General features: G+C 37.8%; 1 protein-coding gene and 2 non-coding genes across 3 annotated transcripts in view; 2 read left to right on the forward strand and 1 right to left on the reverse strand.

Annotated features, from left to right (window-relative positions):
* The first annotated feature begins 543 nt into the window (after positions 1 to 543).
* Positions 544 to 615, forward strand: Trnaq-cug (transfer RNA glutamine (anticodon CUG)). The gene has a single exon. It is a non-coding gene; the product is annotated as a tRNA-Gln (tRNA).
* Positions 616 to 5,012: 4,397 nt separating this feature from the next.
* On the forward strand, positions 5,013 to 5,084 carry Trnaq-cug (transfer RNA glutamine (anticodon CUG)). The gene has a single exon. It is a non-coding gene; the product is annotated as a tRNA-Gln (tRNA).
* Positions 5,085 to 16,692: 11,608 nt separating this feature from the next.
* The window catches only part of LOC139713355 (C-Jun-amino-terminal kinase-interacting protein 4-like), a 130,599-nt gene continuing 125,787 nt past the window's right edge, over positions 16,693 to 21,504 (reverse strand). Inside the window, exon 28 of the mRNA XM_071625096.1 lies at positions 16,693 to 19,405. Coding sequence (XP_071481197.1) covers positions 19,281 to 19,405 — 125 coding nt within the window. The 3' untranslated portion in view covers positions 16,693 to 19,280. The remainder of the gene's footprint in view (positions 19,406 to 21,504) is intronic.

The raw sequence follows: 21,504 nt of genomic DNA on the forward strand, positions 1-21,504 counted from the left end.
GGTTTTACTTGATGGACCATTATTTTGTCGCTTCAATAAAAACAATCAAAATAAAAGGCCAATTTTTTTGTTTCCTTTCCGATATATTAGTTTGTCTTGTGCTCCATTCAAAGCTAGAATATAATGCCCACTTTGTTCAGTGTCGTTACAAGTTTAGGCCTATACCAGGGTATTTATTTTATTTCCTATACATAGTTGCTGTCGGGCCAATAACACACAGTCATTACCTCCTCTTGTGAAGTCCAGAGATAAAACTATCATACATTTGCTTTAAAGACAATCTTATGACTGAGCTGCTCATACAGGTTTGATGATAAACGGAAGAATAAATGTGCTTATTCAAACAGAAAATCACAATAAAACAGATTGATGATAATCAAGAATTGGGAAGCTCTGAATACATCGAAGGGTATTAGCAGTATCCACAAGTACTTAAGAATAAGACAACAAAATAAATGCATATTTTGCTACTATCAGTAAAGATTACTGCATGCACAAAACACAATACAAAGCAATTCCCATGCGCAGCTTATACTATACATCGGTCCCATGGTGTAATGGTTAGCACTCGAGACTCTGAATCTCGCGATCCGAGTTCAAATCTCGGTGGGACCTCACTCTTTTACTTGTTTTTCCAAACAGCTGGATTATCTCGTGATTAAAATGAATGGTCAGACAACGATCGTCTTTCCCGGAGATGCACATGTTGCTTTAATTATTTTTGCTAAATCCTTAGCTTAGTGTGTGTCCCGCTCTACGTCCATTGCTTTTATGGCATCAATTTTTTTTCGATTACAATATAATGTATGGAAGATATGATAGGTAATGGAAAATGAAAATCAGATTTAGTGTTGTAAAGCGACATTTTGTATGAAGATTTTTTTTTTCTAAATGCTATTGACAGACGTCTTGCTCATCCCTCACCCCTATAAAAAGTGTGTGTGTGTGAAGGGGGGGGGGGGGAGTGGTGAGTGTTCGTCTTTTAAATACTGTATACTGATGGATATAAATGTATAATCATCATTAATTATTGCTGTTACTAAAATGAAGTTCATGGGCAGATTGCACACAGTGTAAACGTGACAGCAGCGGGGGACAGTATCAAATAGTCGTATCTCAAGATGGTCGTTGTCTTCTGTTTGTTTGTTTGTCTGTTTGTTTGAGTTGGCAACATCTACATGCACACGTGGATCATAGTATCAAATCAGACTAAAATAGTGTGTAGCTTTGCTCTTTGATATCCTGGTTTGCTTTTTTTACTATAATTAATCACTTACTTCCTTCTATCATTCTCTGTATTAGGCCCTATTATTTTTTTTTTCTATTCTCTTGCAAGCGTTTCAAGGTTTACTCTTCAATACCGCGTTGACTGCAATTCAAATAAAAACAAAGCAACGTCAATAAATACTATATTAAAATGAGGATAATGGTAGAGGATTTATCAAAATCGGGCACCAGATGGGAAAGTTATTTCATGATTACATTGGTGTACATGTTTTTAAGGAAACAGGGAATATGTTGATGTAATCACCTCCTATATCTCCTGTCGAATTGTCTTGAATAAACTTCCCTTTTTTGTTGTTGTTGAAAAAAAAACATTACATCACATCAAGATCCGCAATGTTGAAATTATACCACGCGACACTGATGACCTTTTAGTGAGGAGACGAAACATATCAATCGTATATAATAACGTTTTTACGTATAATAGGCTTATAACGTTGTAGTTCAACTAAATGCCGGATTGGAGAATTGCAAAGTGGCATTTGTGGTTGCGACATGCAGCATTACAGTTTTATTTACACAAGTATGTGAAACTTCTCATTGCCTTAAAGGGTGTGTACAGTTCTGGTTGAGGTGAGGATTTAGCTTTTAACGTTTTGCGAGATATTCAGAAACCACTCGATGAGATGTCAAAGAGCATGCGATTCTAAGGGGTAGTTTAGTTGATGAAAATCGGTTTTGAAATGGCTGAGATATCCAAAAACAAGGTGAAACAAAGAGATCCTAATAAAAGGCGTGGCCTGTCGCCTTTTATTATTAGTGCTTTTTTTTGAATATCTCAGCCATTTGAACACCAATTTTCATCAAATAAGCATTGAATCCTTCTTAAAATTACATGCTCTTTCATATTTCATAAGAGGTTTCTCATTATCTCACGTAGGAATGTTCAAAACCTGAATCCCTACCTCAACCAGTACTGTACAGTTCCTTTAAAGGGATGGTATAGTATTGGATGAGGTGAGAATTCAGCTTTTAACTTTTTACGAGATACTTAGAAACCACTTTACGAAATGTTAAAACGTTTACAATTCTGAAAGGAATTCAAACTTGATTTTATGATAATCGCTTTTGAAGTGGCTGAGATATCCAAAATCCATGTAAAACTAGCTAAAGTAATCCTAATAAAAGATGGGTCCCACCTTTTATCAGGATTGCTTTGTTTCGGATATCTCAGCCATTTCAAAACCAATTTTCATCAAATAAAATTTGAATTCCTCTTAGAATTACATGCTCTTTCATATTTCAGAAGAGGTTTCTCATTATCTCCAAAAAAAAAAAAATCATCAAAAACCGTCAGAAACCTCAAGCCCCATCTCAACCAAAACTGATGTACAATCCCTTTAACCTCCAATGTCATGTAAAGGGGAAAATCCAGTCCAGATAATATAAGTTAGTCTGATAAGAAAGAGTAAAATATTATGAGTTCAACAGTATGATTTTGATCGAAATCGGATGAAAAATAAGGAAGTTATGACATTTTGAAGTTTGCTATTTTTCGGGGAAACAGTTCTTGAACAGTCAATATGAATATGCAAATGGCAAAGTGAGCATGTCATCCCCTCACAACTTTACCTTATATAGTTTGTACATACAATTTTGAAATTTCCAGTTTTTCATTCAAACACAATTATGCCCGAGGCTCAAATCCTTGTATATCTATGGCTGCGTTTATCAACTTTCCCCAGTTTAAACGACTTTCGAAAGCCCTTTCGATAGCCCTTTCGATAGCCCTTTCCATAGCCCTTTCGAAAGCCCTTTCCATAGCCCTTTCGAAAGCCCTGTCCACTCCCTGTACCATTAATGTGCCGCTTGTTTTCGTCGGCTGCGTTTATCAACTTTCGATAGCCCTTTCCATAGCCCTTTCCATAGCCCTTTCGAGAGCTCTTTCCAAAGCCCTGACTGCCTGTACTATTAATGTGCCGCTTGTTTTCTAAGAAGGGACGGCGAAAAGCAATTACCATCATAAAGACATATCTTCCTTTGAGAGTGAGGAGTCATGATACAATGCCGCATGAATCAATTGTCTTCCTATCTGTGAGGCAGCTCCAGTTTAGCACATACTTCAAATATTTCTGAGTAGCGGCATGAGACATGGGATCAAAGGGAATGAGACTGTTGTTACTTTATTTCTCAAACCTTGTTGGTGAGAGAAACATCTCCTTGTTCCAAGCATATGCGTGCATTACACACAGCTGTATGTATACACCTGTACACGTACTCGTGTGCACTTTACGTACGTGGCGCGCGTCTTATTCAGAAACTGGAAACGCATGGTTGCGCAACCGCAGTATAGGGCGACCTAAAGGGCTTTCAAAACAGCTTTGCGTTTATCAACTTCGAAAGGCTTTTACAAACAGGTTTCTGATAACCTGTTTAGGAAACCTGTTTGGATCGTCACAAATTTCGGGCTTTCGAAAAGGCTTTCCTAAAGGGCTTTCAAAACAGCTTTGCGTTTATCAACTCGTGAAAATTCCTTGAAAGCTGTTTGGATAACCTGTTTCTGCCGAGAAAGGAGAGTTGATAAACGCACCCTTTCGTAAAAGGCTTTCCTAAAGGGCTATCAAAACAGCTTTGCGTTTATCAACTCGTAAAAATTCCTTGAAAGCTGTTTGGATAACCTGTTTCTGCCGCGAAAAGGAGTTGATAAACGCACCCTATATCTGATCATTATTCTGAAGTTATTCAACCAGGGCCCCATTTCATAAAGAGTTGATATGATAGCAACTCTTGCTGGAATGGCAATTGTCATGGTAACGACAAGAATCCAGCTTCCTGATTGGCTGTTGCTATTGGAAGTTGCCATTCCAGCAAACTTTGCTATCCTATGAAATGGGGCCCAGGAATAACATGTTTCAGACTTCCATGAGAGAAACGTTGAATTTTTGTAATTTTTGGTACACGATGAATGGAAAATTGTGAGGGTATGACATGGTTAGCTCACTCATTTGCATATTCATATCCACTGTACAAGAACTGTTTTGCAGAAATTAGCAAAACTTCAAAAGGTCATAACTTCCTTTTAATATTTTTCATTCGATTTCAGTCAAGATGTTTACCATTGAACTCTTAAGATTTTACTTTTTTTTTGTCAGACTAACTTATATTTGGACTGGATTTTCCCCTTTAAAGGAGACCTCCGGGTGATTCTCAGATTTTTACTTTTGTACAACTATGAATTAGTTATACTGAGGACAGAGTTTCAGAATTTATGATAATTGGGATGAAGAATAAGAATATTTTCAAAAAATAGAACAAATTGCAATGAACAAGGATGATGACATGGCAGAGTCACCATAAGAATGCGTGAGTTGGGGCTCAATAAGGCATGCATAGATTATAGACAGGTGAACTCGCTAGCAAGCGGTATTGTTATAGAATTACACTGCTATCATTTCTGAAATATGTGAACCTTCTATGTCATCATCCTTGTTCAGTGTAATTTGTTTAAGGTTTTTCAAAGTATTGTTTCTCTGCTCAAGAACCACAATAAATTCCAAAAATCTATACAGGGAGTTATCGATTTATGTACTATATGATGTGAAATTATGAAAATCGTCTGGAATGTCCCTTTAATGACCTGTCTACCATAATTTTGTTTGCATGACTTGTATATTCCTATTAACTTCAACATCGAGTGGCAATGCACGGCATGCATGCAACAAGTTCGCAAGCCATCCAAGCCGGCGCAAATAAAATGATTGGGGTTTTCCCGCAATAAGATACACCAAGGTCCCATGGTGTAATGGTTAGCACTCGAGACTCTGAATCTCGCGATCCGAGTTCAAATCTCGGTGGGACCTCATTTTTTTTTTTCCTTTTCCAGCTCGTTCAGTTCAAATCGAAAGTTTTGTTTTGGTTGTTGTTGTTGTTGTTTTTGCTTGTTGTTGTTTTTTTACGGTCAAAAATTTCGAAAATGATTGCGATTTTAACAAAGTTATTTTACGCATAGGCCTAATTGTACTGTTGGTCAATATGTAGGTCTATAACGTTCCATTTGCATATGCACACTTCGAATCCTTAGATTGTTCTTGAAGTTTTAGAAACGATAGATATCTTAAGAACATTTCTTAATTTCCTTTAAAAAATGCTTAAGAATCTTTATATTCTATTCCTGTACAATGATTCATGCAATTCTATCATAATTGTGTTCACACTATCATGATTGTGTTCACATTCTCCTGCGGCCCAAACTACCACTTCGTTGTGACAATCGAGAGAGGTAAATTCGTTGTGATGTATATAGGCCTACAATGTCGCTACTTCGAGATGGAACAATATTTGTATAGGCCTGATCATAAAATAAAAAGCGTTTTTTATCATTATTATTAATGGATAAACAGTTGGAGTGTTGCTTGGATGATAGATTGAGAATGATGCCCCTTTTGCCGGCTACTTGTATTGAATGCCCCAACCGCTCCCCAACAATGAACACAGTCGGAGATAAATAATGAAATGGCATTATCAAATAATGGTGAGAATCTTCTATCTCCCACACGTCATTGGCACAAGGAATGAATAAAATATTCACTGTGGTGCTAGAGCATATTATTAATTATACCAAGTTAAATCCACAGGCAACACAGAATAACTCTGTTTTTTCCTATCAGAGATATCAGCCGAGACACTGTTTGAATACCAACGACCAAACAAGAAGTTATTATGGGGAAATCATCTACTAGTATATGTACAACATCAGAATGATTCTGCCGTGTTCACAGAATGGGGGCAATGTCCTTTTGCGCCGATTGTACAAGTTGTCTGTATAATGAGCATTGATGAGAGAATTCATCTCACGTTTGTTGAATGGCTTAGGGGAAAAAAACACAATGAGATGAGGGACCCTGCAGATGATTAACGCAAAGGAAATTGATCTAATTCTTCAAGCGCGAGGTCGCTCTAAATCGGCACTTTTGGCCATCCTCTAAATCTTATAAGACGGAACGCAAAAATTCAAATCAGAATTTCCGGTAATCATGTCTAAATTTAGAACAAAAAACAAAACAAAACACTGTCCGCAGAGAATCAGCTCAAAGTGACCTCTTCATGAAATAACAGAATAGTAAATCAGTCTGCGTTGTGGTTTATATAAGAGAAATATATAAAAATACATAGTTGTTGTTGACCGCAAGCATATTCGTAATTGAATTAGACACATTCTGTTACACATCTCGACTCAAATTGTAAATGCGGGTAAGCAAGAAAATTGCCTAACTAACTTTATCCAACAGGGGATGATGGAAATATAGGAATGATTTATAATTGCAAGTTTTGTACATCCATGACTGTATTGTCTTGCCTAATTCTGATGACATTCGCGTTGAGAAAGGGATACGAAGTGATTCGCTTTCTCTCAATGAAGCTCTTCCAGCTATACGAATTATGTGGAGATGATATTGTTTTCTGTATTCTAAACTCGTGCTCTATTCCGTTGATTCTTTTTTTTTCCCGGTCTCTACACGATCGTCTAAAAGAAAGAGGGAGGGAAAGAGGGAAAGGGAGAGAGAGAAAAAAAAACCCCTCAAATGTTATAGCTTTGCAACGTTACACTGAAAAACCACGATAAGAGTGGATTCGTGTTATTATTCTAGTCACGTACTCTTGTATATTTTCTTTGCGCAAATCGTGTCTGAAAAGCCGCTCATTACACGTTCGTCTATACCTCTCCTAATTCAGTTTCAGCGCTACATTCGATTTTTATAGTTCCTTGGTTGGACATAAAGCAAGACTTGAGCAACCTGCCTTAAATATATCTGACCTTGAAAAATGAAGTCGGTTACTAACAAATCCGGCTTACTAACAAAATCCGGCTCACTAACAAAAATAAGTTAAGAAATAAGAAATGCAATGATAGTTGAATACAGACAAATATAATGTAATTGCAGCCCGAGATCTCTACGTCGTTAATGTTGTTGTTAGTCATTGTTGATGAGTTTTCCCTTCTTTCTTTTGAGAGGTTATCTGTTGTTTATCTGTTGTTGGGTTTTGTTTTCCGCAAAAAAAAAAAGGTCTTTGCTCGAGCGGAATCCATTCCATTGTTAGTGTTCAGAGATTCTTTATTAACCTTATTGTTTCTTTACATGAGGCCTATAACGTATACAAATCGTGCTATTGACGTAGGATGCCACTATATGTTGTTCTAGATCTGCTATATCTTTCCTTCATTTTTTTAATCATTGACATTGTAATCATTATTGTTATCATATCGATTGTTATTATCATTTTCATCGCTATTGTTGTTAGGCGTCAACAGGATCTATATTGTCATTTTCTACTACAGACTGTGCATGCTATACTACTATTCTGTTCATTAAAACTGTAATTAAGTGCTCTGAAAAAGGTATATCGCAAATTAACCTTCTATATCAATCAATCAATCAATCAATCAATCAATCATTCATCCAACCATTCATTCATTCAGTCCATCAAAATATCAAGCAATCAATCAATCAATCAATCAATCAATCATTCATTTATTCAATCAATCATGCAATCAATCAATCTATCTATCTATCTATCTATCTATCTATCTATCTATCTATCTATCTATCTATCTATCTATCTATCTATCTATCTATTGTATCTGTCTCGTATCTAGCTACCTATCTGCCTATACATAAACCTACATGTACCTATACTTATCTATCGTTTTTCTGTCTTATTTTGAACTGCAGCCGAAAGCTCGGGGCGGGAGCAGCGCAAAGGCTATAGAGAAGCGGTTATAAAGACATCAGGCTGGTTGCAGCTGTTGATTAGTGTGTGTCAAATTACCGGCGGTGAGAATGATACACGGACTAACATTCCTGGCAGTCCAGTGAAGATGGACGCCATGTCATGTTTATCACCAGCAAAGCCATGCCGCATGGTCGGCACACACAAACACACACACACAAGACGATCTATCAGCCAAAGGGTAGAGGGGTTAACGACAAAGTAGGCGGCGTGAAAGAAAGGGGGGGGGGGGGAGCTGTCACACGAAGTTCATGGATGCACACCCGCGGGGGTGGGGGTCTCTCTGACTACTGGTATTACGGTAATGTGGTGAACTTAGCCTGTGCGGAATAAGCATGAAAGCTGTTCCATTACAACCGCTTCTGGGCAGAGGATCCGACAAACAATTTAAAGGGGGGGGGGGGGGGGGGGTTGGTAAACTAGAAATAGAATCTTTCAATTCCCTTTATCAAGACATACTATATTTTGATTAAATCACACATATTCTCATTCTTTCTCTAAGGAGACAAATATCTACACATACATGTATACATAAAACAGAAAGCACACAAAAGTATTAAAAGCACCATAAGGAGGCACCAGTTTCACTGTAGCTTTTCTGTTTTTTCTCAGATTCAGGTCACCGATAATACAATATGTGTATGTGAAATTATAAGTGATTACTGCCACCATGCACTCATCTTCAGACAAAAAGAGAACACAAAATCCTCTCGATGTTCTGGTAAACATAGCACACACACACAAAAAGAGTTGCACCCCCCATTAAAAAAGAGGACATTATAACTTACATATCAATCATTGACATAAATACATTACTTAACTATTTTATCTAAAAAGCATATGGTGCTCAACATCATTTCGATCATCATCATCATCATCATCATCATCAACCTTAATGTCATCATCATATTGAATTAAAACCATCATCATATTGAATTAAAACCATCATCATCATCATCATCATCATCACATACACAATTTTACTGGGTTACAAAAACTCGCATGAAGTCGTACTGGAACATGACCTCTTCCACAAATAAAGAAATTGCTCTTTTTTCTTTTTTTTTTTTTTTTTTTTTTTTTTTTGGCTGCGAGTCACATTAGAAGGATGCCCGGGTTAAGTGGTCTGACAGATGCAGGCTAATTGTAGCTGAAGGGGTATTGAGTCCTCATTTCCAAAACATCACATGCAGGGAGGTCTCTCTCAAAGAGATTGGCAGGCTGTAGCTTGAGTTATATTGATGACTCATCATGTACAAATGTTGATACATTCATGTAATTTGAAGTTTTGGATGTTTTTGTTTGTTTTTGCGTTCTTTCTTTTTCTTTTACACTTTATGACTGAACTTGATGTGGTAAATTGATTAAACCATTCCCTGTTCATACTGACTTCACTAATGATCAAAACTCATACAAATTGAATGGTTAGATGTTTCATAGAAGTAGTATATAGACAAAGAAAGTTATTCTAGAATTTCCCATTTGTTTTGCTGAAATTATGATATCAGTCGGAATCATATTTGCAAATAATGACATTGAGTTACAGCTTCCCGGTTTGGTTGTTAACAAAAATGATATCAAAACCATGTTTTGGTCATCATTGCCATGATACTTCTACAATCATTTGGATATGAAGTAAATAATCTAGTATCTTTCATTTCAATTTAAAAGAATGAAAATACTGGTGTATATGTAAATGGAAGGATTTGGGTGCACTCTGACCAAGGAAAAGTGCCGACTGAAGCAATGGAAATCTCAAACCCTATTGGTTTGTATTTGCCACTGCAACACACGTAAAATGATTTATGGAAACATGAAAGATTTTAAAATTCTGCAACTTTCTTCTTTCATGCCTATTCTCAATAGAACTTCTTTCCACTGTTTGTTTGAATTTACTAGATTCACAATTAGGCCAAAAAAAGAAAAAAATGGTTTATTTGCCCTTCGCGACCGACCGAAAATCACGGAAATTCCGGTTCGGTTTTGTTGTTGGTTTTTTTTTTTGTTTCTTTTTTTTGCTCTTTCAAGTTTATTTTTTCCCACAAATTTCATCTTCTGCAAATTTGTGAACGGTTTTAAACCCAAACTTATCCATTTTAAGCTAAAGAAAGAATTAAAAAAAAGTCTAAAAATGTTTTTTCATCTTATCGACCCGTCGTAATCGTGTTCGGGCGGGGCCGCAGGCTACGTTTTATAGCATGCATTGCATGCTAGCTACCTTTTTGGCTCACGTGTGCATATAGGTAATGCGCTAGCCTAGCTAGCTACAGTACCGGCCGCGGCGCAGCGCAGCGCGACTGCCAAGATGGCTACTTGTGCAGCATCCGTTACCAGCTCTCATGGCACCAAAACTGTTAGGAGTTGATTTGCCAGCATCTCACTGGAAGGTACTTTTTTGGAGCTGTTTGCAAAATTAAACAAAGGCTGCGTTTATCATCTTTCCCCTGTTTGAAACGGATTTCAAAAGCCGTTTCCAAAGCCCTTTAGAAACGGCTTCCAAAAAAGTTGCATTTTATCAACTCATCGCGAACACGAAAACTGGCCTTGTCACTTCGCTGCTGCATTGCGCAATTTGACTTAGAGGAGAAGGGGTCCATACTGTAGCCGTAGTAGGCCTACAAAGCCGTTTCAAAAGAGCTTGGAGTTTATCTTGCTTCAAAGGGCTTCTAGAAACAGGTTTCTGGAAACCTGTTTCGGAAACCTGTTTCTGAAAGCACAAATTTGCGGCTTTCGAAAAGGCTTTCTGAACCCCATAATCAAAACAGCTTTGCGTTTATCAACCCGTAAAAAATTCCTTGAAAGCCGTTTGGAAAACCTGTTTCTGTCGAGAAAAAGAGTTGATAAACGCACTAAAAGATGAACGTTATAAGTGTTTGTCAGTGAGTGTTTCTGCCTCGCCTATACCGGGCCCTGGCAAGACGTAAATTTGAATGAATTCCTTGGAGTTTTGAGCGCATTAAACTTGCACCACATCCTGTACAAAGTTGAACTAGAACTCGAAGTACAGTCAACCTCGCGTAAGTCGACATAATCGGGACTGAGAAAAACACGTCGACTTACGCGAAAGTCGACTTATAAATGAAAACTAATTTCCCCTATACAGAGTAAGATCACGATGCGGATCGCTGCCAAAGTCTTACTCCTTTTGCCGCCAAAACATACCTATACTGACATTAGCAACAATTATGTTTTAGTTCATGCATAAATCTCGCGCGGATTAGTAACGACAACGTACAATAATTCCCAAATCTCTAGAGAGATTTTGAGAGAGCGGGATCGGAAACCTGGGCCCGTTTTTAGACACTGTACGTTTTAAATTTGATTTGAAAAATCAAACGCATATTCCCCAAATTGCAAGCAACTTTGCGATTTAAGTGCGTTGCTGCGAAGATATGCGTGTGAATTCGTATGATTCTGTCGAAATTTTTCAGTGCCGACTGAATTGAAATAGGATGTGCGATTTTCCTTCCCTAAGTCGCCATATTTGTTTTGCTTAAATTTGTATTGCCATACTCTGAAAATTAATTGTTCTCTCGCTCCGATTCGCAACATTACCGCTCTGCACGGCGCGGCCAGTCTGAAATAAAAAGAAGAAGAAAACTTTCTTAATCCAAAAACGACATCTTTCGGATTACAACCTTCGTAAAAACAAATCTCTTTCCATCGTCGGACTAATTTAACTTTGGACTGAGATTTAAACCTTCGGCATAGCGAACTGTAACAATAATTTGCTACTATTTTTTCATTGACATTTCGTGAAGCAGCATGCGTTTCGGTAGTTTGAAACGTGTAAATGTTGAGATGTCATTCCCCTGCTACTGCAGACTAAGTTCGGTCACGGCGAAAGTTCCGTTACGAAATAAAAAACAATGCAAGTCTTTTCAACAATAAAACACTCTCGTATAGATTTTTATGCGTTTAAACGCAGTTTCTAGTTTCGTACAAACACCGCAAGTCTTTTCTGCAACACTCTTGTGTTTTAAATACAGCATTGCTTGTGATTTGCTGGACTTGCATTTGACTTTTAGAATTGCGTTAAAACGCAATTGAGTTTAAGTTTCTTACAACTTTCTCGTTTCGGAAGAATATCAAACGCAAGCCTTTTCAGCGTTCCGGGTGATTTGACGGACTTGCATTTGATTTCGGGGTGACGTTTAATTTTTAATTTTGCGTACGAAATAAAAAATAATGCAAGTCTTTTCAACAATCACGCACTTCCGTAGATGTTTACACATGCGTTTAAACGCAGTTTCTAATAGTTTCGTACAAAAACTGCAAGTCTTCTCTGCAACGCTCTTGCGTTTAAATATGTAGCGTTGCGTGTGAATTGATGGATTTGCATTTTATTTTTAGAATCGCGTTTAAACGCAATTGAGTTAAAAAAAAATTCCCTACAATTTTCTAGTTTCGTATGATTATCAAACGCAAGTCTTTTCAGCGTTCCGTGTGATATGATGAACTTGCAATTGCATTTGACTTTCAGAGTTGCGTTTAATTTTTAATTTTGCGTACAAAAAAAAAATAATAATGCAAGACTTTTCAACAATAACGCACCTCCGTAGATGTTAAGAGATGCTTTTAAACGCAGTTTCTAATTTCTTACGAAAACCGCAAGTCTTCTCCGCAACGCTCTTGCGTTTGAATACAGCGTTGCGCGTGATTTTGATGGACTTTATTTCTAGAGTTGCGTTTAAACACAATTGAGTTTCAGGTTCGTATTTTCTAGTTTCATATGATTATCAAAAGCAAGTCTTTTCAGCAACGCACTTGCGTTTATGTGCAAAGTTGCTCGTGATTTGATACACCTGCAGTTGATTTTTAGTTGCATTTAATTACATGTAGTTGCATTTTAATTAATTTTCTAAAAACGGGTCCAGGTTTCTAATACCGCTCAGGAATAATTATCGTTAGAATATTCGGATAAACGGGGAAACACCTACTCATTTCATGTTCTGATAATGATTCTCTACTAGGACCTGTAGGTGTACAAAATTTGTGCGTCTTGACAATAACAAGAAGGAGAAAAGGGGGAAAGTGAACTGCTTTGGGTATACTACATGTAATTCTCCAGTGTAAATGAGTGATTGCCCTTTCTATTCTGGCGTACAAGGCAATGGACGCAAGGCGCGAACGCTACCGCGCCGTACACAATTACCGAGTAGTAATGCTGCGAATCATAGCGGGAAAACAATTCTTTTTCAGAGAATGGTGATAAGATTTTGAGACGAGGGAGTAAACACGTATTTCAGCTCAGTTGGCACTCAAAAATCAGGTCGACTTACGCGAGTTGTCGACTTATAAATGTCGACTAAGACGAAGAAATTTTCAAGGAATAACAAAGGCAAAAATCGGGACTTTTTTATCCTGTCGACTTAAGCGAGGTTTACTGTATTGCCAGACGGATGAGTGTACGAGATGACCTGCCAAAGTTACAAAATTACATGGGTAAAAAGGTATTAAAAAAACAAACAACCGACCTACCGACCCTCTTGGGTTTTGACAATTAAGGGCAAACAAACTTTTTTTTTTTTTTTTTTTTTTTTTTTGCCTTACTATCATTTCATTTGCCAACTTTCATGGCGGTGGATCAATAATAAATCAGCACATTTACCCACTGGAACGTCAGATTGAATTCCTCTGGAAATTACTTGGGGATAGGATTGCAATAGATGGTTATCATACTTTATACATTATTCAGGGTATGGCAGGTTTCCATCTGTGCAAAACATGGGAGGGGGGGGGGGGCACAGAGAGTATGACCAATCACATGCCTACTAAAAATGTAAAATTCTTTGCACTTAGAGATAAACCAGTGACATTTATACCTTTCTAAAAATTCAAAGAAAATAAGAGATTGGAACTACATATTTCAATTTTGACTCCCGACACAAATAAAATGGGGGAATTCGATTGAAAAATTTGACATAAATTTGTCATAAACGGGTTTACTTCTATTCACCTTCAGAGATGCCAAGTTCAAAAAAAAATTATGAGTGAGATTTTCATAACTTGGCATTTCGGCATGCTAATGTGCGCGCGAGCGAGGGCGTGGGAGGTTTTTCACCCCTGTGGCCTCCCACAGTAGGGAGCTTTTTCAATTTTAGCTCTTAATGGTGCGATCAGGTGCATACTGAAGTGACTATTTTTTACTTATTTTGAAAGACAAAAGGAAAATATACCTTCATTTGCAACAATCACTTTAATCTTTTGAGCTATGCTCATTATCATAGGACCAAGTTGCAGACTTCGCCCGACAGTATGCGTGAGAAAAATGGGTGCCATGCGTGAGATCGTGAGATGGCCCCTAAATGCTTGAGTCTCACGCAGAATGCGTGAGACTTGGTAGCTCTGCACCTTTGTAATAACACATCAAATATTATTCTGTGGAAGCTAAATTCATTTAGGCTTTGTCCAATTCTATATATAAATTTTTGCATCCTATTTGCAGACTATTACAATATAACAAAAATATATCCTACAATTTCATATTTCCTACCAGGCCAGAAATGAAAGAGGACACCATACTATAACCCCCTTAGATGCCTCATTGGTTTGGAAATGGTAACTTACTAGATCCTTTTCATGTTCACTAAACAAAGTGATTGATTACATTAAAACCAGTGTTCAAAACTTGGTACATATGTTTAAACTTAAATGTACAGGTGACCAAATAGAATAAACAAGCAAGACATTGGGAGGTCAGTTGAAGCAAAATTAAAATTTTTATTTATCACAGCATGCTGCCATATTCTAAAACATGTAAATATAAACACGATCAAGACGTCAATACCAGTTAAAACCTTCCTGTGATCTGGGCATCATAAATATTGCATCTGTCCAGATAAAAGCTCTCGGCTGTATGGTCCTACCCGAAACTTGGTTGTCACACCTCACATGAATCTACCAGTCATCTCTTCAGGCAGATTCACCATAAATGCCCCTTTCAACGGTTGATGGATCTTGGGGTGCCAATATTTTGACATATTTCACACCAAATGCAAATGTTGCCCCCACAACCCTGACAAGATCTGCAATGCTGACCACAGTAATGCACAACATCATGAACATACATGTAGATCTTTACGAAGCCAGCCCCATCTAAGCAGTGCCTGTTTGCAGAACATACCCGCTGGAAATAAGGTAAGCAAACTACAACATACAACCAGTCAATAATCTTCAGGGAACTGACCTTTGGATAAATTGGTGGTGGTCAACGATGATTGTCTATTATTTCATTAATTGTCATGGAATATCATAAGAATATTGTATCTTTATGATGAAAAAAACCCCACATGCAGTATATCAAGACAGGTTTAAATTTGAATTAGTTATTTTGTTTCATTACTGAGTGAAAAAGAACAAAGAAAACAAGAGACTTGGTGAATTCATCAATTTCACACAGGATGCACATCCTGATAGCAATCCTGCACACACCTGCTGTTTTAAAAACTTAGGCCAGCAAAGGTCCGACCATATATCATGTGTGAATTGGGTTACAGGACTTGCAGATATAATCCACAGTGACCACAGAAAGGGTGGGAGCACTTTAATGTTCTATATTGATGACTGGTAGACTTTCACCTTAAAAAATTAAACTCTTTTTGTTTGCTTGTTTGTTTAATGCCCAACGACATCATTTCACATTTTCAACACTGTTCACATCCATTCAGCATGTGCGCTATTGTGGGAGAACATACTTTGGGTATAGCAATATCAAGTATGGAGTGCATGCACTTTGGAAAGCCAATATAGCAACAATTTTTGGCACTGACTACAGAGAACGACGATGCAGCGTTTGATGGAACTGCTCTGTGATATGTCTTCTCCAAGGCTGCAAACAGTCACACTTTTAAATCAGAACTTAATCTTTATTTATAAAGTCAATCTAGCAGGGCAACCAGTGATGTAAATAAGTAATGAAGCTCGAGAGATCGAGAAGTCATGCACATGATATGAGAATGTCAGACTACCCAAATAGGAAAATAGAGAAAACCATCCAGGAATAGTCTAAAGTCAGCAGGACTTGCAATTTACGTACTGGAAATTGCTTTCAGTGACAAATGTACACTGTAAATGTGCAAAATGAAACCACCATCTCATTTTTGTCGCACTGAAATTACACAAAGTTGTACTGCCCCACCCCCCCCCCCCCATCCCCATAGCAACCTACATTTGTAGTATCCCAAGAGCAACCTTTCCTGTTCAGCTCTCATGAAAGATCGCCTTTCTCATGGACCCTTGGTTTTCTACACCTGCGAGGACTGCATTTGTGACACTGTGTTACTTTCAACATGCCTCTCTGTGAGGTTTAGAGGGGGTCAAATGTGTTTCACGCTTGGACACTTTATTGTCCTTCCAACACGTTACAGCATTCCACGACAGCATACGTCAAAAGGCAGGCAATAGCACAGTGTATGGTATGTGAGAGAATATTAATACAGACAATTGACAGGAAAGTTTAAACTGGCATTGAGTGCCTACAACATTTATTCATTTTTTAATGTGTCAATGGCTTTGTGTATTAGGGAATGAAGACATGCGTATTTATCATCCATGTTGAAATGGTTGCGAGAGGCACAATTCACATTTAAAACTATTCTCTTTTTTCAGTGTGATTTAAAAAGAAAAACGGGATTTACCTGCAATATGACATCAAAGCGCACACAGCATCATCTGGTGAACATCTTTAAGTGGTAAGACTGTGAGGCAAGCTACCCATATAGCATGTGTCTGTTTAAAAATCACAATTTTCGTCACTTCCGTGCGAGTCTGATACAATCTTGCCATAGCAATTAGGTTTTGTCCTCATTCATACATGTGTGTGACGTAAGAAATGGAGAATGGAATTTACTGGGCTACATCTTGCACATTTTGTTTGTGTTCTTTAGAAATAATTTGCAATCCTATGCACTATTCTGTGAGAATTGACCACACTTCTAGTTTATTCAGATTTTCATCAGCATTTATAATCATGTAAATGTGTGTGTGTGTGTGTGTGTGTGTGCACATGTGTATTGTCATCCCTGCAGATAGCAATGTTAGTTTCGACATATAAGACCTATGTTAGTCAACAACAGGTGTTTTTTTCTTTAACTTTCCCTCACCTTACATTTTCAGTAAATTCCCTTTTCCTACCCAAATCTACAACTATTTGTAACAAGTTACAACAAGTAAAGTGTTAGTTAAGCCGTGGCAATTGATGGCGCTGTATATATTTATGTACAATTAAATTTCCCTTGAAAAAGTTCTCTCTGCATAAGAACCACTTTCAATTCCTCATTTGATAATTCAGGTTTGAATTATTCTAATCTAAATACATTCAAATTTCTCTGAACATCTTTGAAAAGAGATATTGTACAAATTATATTAGTTATGTACAAATTTTCAACTGTATATACACACTTTGTAAAGTATAGGTTTGTAGATAATACATAGCATATTATGTTGATAGCAAGATGATATAAGCGAACGTAAATTCAGATTGTAAACAATGGGGTCACATTAGGTTGTAAAAAGTATGCATGCTGGTATGTTGAAAAGCATAAAACATGTGGAATAAAGACATTAAGAGCAAGGACGAGAAAGTTACAATCAGAACATTTAAACAGACCGCATGAAAAGGTTGAAATGGCAGGAATCTCGAAAAATTAAGTTTCACATAAAATGTAAAAGCTTATGGGATGAGCTTCATACGAGACCAGAGTTCAACGTTTCTAGGTCCTTTAATATCATGAGTCTTAATCCCAAGGGTAAAACATAAAAATTGACATTTGCGAATTTGACTGATATTGGATTGGCTAAAATACAAATGTGAGCAAACATCATTTTGTTTCTGGAATATCTAATTTTTAAGTACTTGCTTGTCTTTAAAAATATATCTGAGAATTATTCATAAAACGTTCTATGTGTAACGACATGGCCTAACTTTAAATGATATGAAAACTAGGCATGAAAAACAGAGAGAGAGAAAGAGAGAGAGATGGAACAAGATGGACATGTGATTCACCTTAGATTACATAAAAACTTTGAATTACTCACTGTTTAAATGTACTCTTGCTTACACACAAAAGAACAGGATACTAGACGCATTTCAGTTAGTAGCAGCAAACTTGCACATACACCGAGAAATTCTTATGATACTTGTTTTTCTTCCCCCTCCCCAATTCTGACATTCCTGGGAATAATTGCTCCACCTGACACATCGATATCACAGACATGTAAAGTTTCTTTGCTTTGAAGGGTGAATGTTGTTTGCTAGAGGATGTACACGGAGCATTTCAGTCGACATAACGTTGGAGTGTCGACACAACAAAACCATTTAGTCCTAACTGTCATTTTCCCTTTTTTCTACTTAGCTCCTTGTTTTTACAGAACTACATGTAGATACCATGCACTCCTGTGAAGTTTTTTTATTACTATTATTATCATTATTCGATTACATGCACAAATGTCAAAGCTTGCATCAGCAGACTATGTTATTGAAATCATGCCGGACACAAATATTTATTTCTTGTTTTTTTGAAAAGTAAATTTCTTTCATCAAATGTCGCGTAGGAGACAATGACAACCTGTGCTTATCCAAAACTCTGATACAACTAGCAAATATTTTTGCTGGCAGACACGAGACTAGAAAGCTAGCTCTGGTTGCTAAGTGATCTTAAAATGATGACACGGTGAGTGCCCCCCACCTACCTGGCAGGATTCATCAGCAAAAACATCATCCACGCAACCGCTACGCCTCCCATTAAGTGTGTTTTGCACGTACACACCAGATTATTTACACTGGAACGGAATGATCTGCATATTACTGAATCTCATCATAGTTTCACTTCACCAATGTGCAATTTTTTTTTTTTTAGCATCTCTTTTCTTTTTACAGACACCATACATCACAAAACACACAAGAAGCTATGGGGTTTGTACATTGACACGTTTGTCTGTCTGTCACACACAGGTACTCAAATGGCTCCGTCTCAGATGGATGTAAATAGTGTTCCCCGTTTTTTTTTTTAATTCTTTTGCGTTTTGTATATTACAGAAAATCGTACATACACTGACAAGCAAGTAAGTTCTGCCATCAACTTTTTATGTTTGTGTCAGTTCACGGCCATCTCCAGGAAGGAAAAAAAGATGGTGATACAGAGAAGCACCATGCCGACTCGTTTCCTCTCGCTTCAAGAACAAGACCCCAAGACAGCGCAGGAAGCAACGTCCAGAGGATCTACCAGGCTACGGAATCTGTTGGCGGCGTGAAGCAAGGGGGAACGTTAGTCCACCTGGCCAGCAATCTGCCAGACGATGAGGTGACTGCGCTCGCTGCGCGCCGCCCTGGAGGAATTAGTCAGGACGTCACCATAGCTACCGGATCCCTCCTCCTCATCCTCTCCATCTCCTGTACACAGATTAAAAAGAAGCAGAGATAACTAGATATATCGCTACGGCTACTGATATGCCTCCGCCATAATGCATGGTTCTCCTAATAGGTCTATAGTACAATGTCTTGACAATGTGTGATGACAGTTTCACACAACTGGCAAAATATTAAAATGACAGGTTTGACACAAATGTGCTGAATGTTCACTTTCCTAGAACTAGGTTCCATTGGATGAATGATTAAAATGTCAGAGTGCAGGTATTTGGGGAACTGATGATTTTTTCTTGACTTTTGACCCTTTTATAAGTTTATGCATTGAGTAATTTTCAAGGTATTGAGAAAAAGTATAATTTCAGTATCAAATGGGAAAATAGCATTATCTAAACCTGGCCTTGGACCTTTGACCTCACAGTTCCAAAGAGAATCACTGTTAGGTTGAACATGCATAAATATGTAAGTTTCATGATGATACCTTGAGTTACTTTCGAGATATGGAGGAAAAAGTGCAATTTAGCACTTTCACTTGACCTTTGACCTTTTGACCTTTGACCTTTTGGCAAGAAACTTCCCCACAAATATTTATTGGGTAATACATGCCATACATCAAGTTTTTAAAAAAACACCTTCAGGCATATTGCATTTTAAGGAAAGTAGTGATATTTTGAGGAGTTGACCTTTGACCCCCTGACCTTTGACCCATGACCCCCAACTTCCCTAGATAATCACTGCCCATCGGTACAAGCATATATACTAAGTTCCATGAAGATACCTTGAACCATGTGCGAGATATGGAGAAAAACATGAAATTTCAAATTTTTTTTCACAAAATGACCTGTGACCTTTGACCTTTAACCCTGTGACCCTAAAATCCACACAAAGTATTATCCCCCAAGGATATACCCTCATACCAAGTTTGATGTAAAACCACCACACGGTTCTTGAGATATCGACCAAAACAAAACGGGACGGACGGACGTACGGACGGACGTACGGACGGACGTACGGAAGTACGGACGGACGGACGGACGGACGGACGGACGGACGGACGACCCGAAAACATAATGCCTCCGGCCACTTCGTTGCGGAGGCATAAAAATGAAATATCATTCAACACCTAAAAAGAATGTAGCTATCAAACTGGTCGATTGCCAATCATGTGACATTTACTTAATAGTACAATCGCATGCTGTGGCTGTCAGCTGTGCAACTTTGTTTGCGCAAAAATGGATAGCGCATGGCTGACATCACCAATTTTCATTGACTCTCGTGTTAAACTCACAACTGACTCAAAGTTTTTGTTCCATTGCACGGCTCTGATGTCACAATAAAGAAACATTTGCCGCATGCACTCAACAATTACAAGTGCGCTTGCAAGTGCATACTTATGATACTCATTTTCTACACAACTTCAACCGTTCGGTTTTGCGTATGTACGTACACGGTCTTTCACGGAAAATAGTTGCCATTTCTGTGCTAAATTCAAGAATCTGTATGGACCACATCTATTGATGTTCGAGGTGTTGTATAAAACAAACAGTATCATGGTCTTTACTCGTGCAATGGAACAAGATTTTGCACTCAGTGAAAGATGAGAGGCACCATTCAACTTGGCTTTGCCTTGTTGAATAGAGTGCCTCTATCTTTCACCTCTGTGCGAAATCTTGTACTGTCGCACTTGTGACCATTATGTTTTCTTCATTGCTTTTTTTGACAAGTAGCACGGTGGTCCACAACTTGAAATTTGAACATGTTGCAAGGTCTGAATGTGAAAATATTGCGGAAATTGTGGGCTCCGTCAAGCCTGCATCGCGCGCATTATTGCGCGACTTATTTCTCGTCGTGCTCTTTATATGTATGTTTGATGTTCTGTCTCATGTTTTGTGCACAAATTTGCTAAGTAGTTTGATGTTTCTCAAGTTTTGCATATTTTTTTAAACATGTTTGAACACATTTTATTTTGAACATGTCACCAATTTTCGAGGATGTTGCGCATTGCATGACTCCACCTTTCTGGGATGTTGCACAAGAATTTGAGCATGTTGCAGCAACATGCTCAAACCCCTCACGGACCAACCTAAAGTGGTATTGAATATTGCTTCCTGTGACAGGATTCATGA

Source organism: Diadema antillarum, unplaced genomic scaffold (genome assembly GCF_040938485.1).
Source record: "Diadema antillarum isolate AM-2024a unplaced genomic scaffold, OU_Dant_1.0 seq00001951_RagTag, whole genome shotgun sequence".
Classification (NCBI taxonomy): Eukaryota; Metazoa; Echinodermata; class Echinoidea; order Diadematoida; family Diadematidae; genus Diadema; species Diadema antillarum.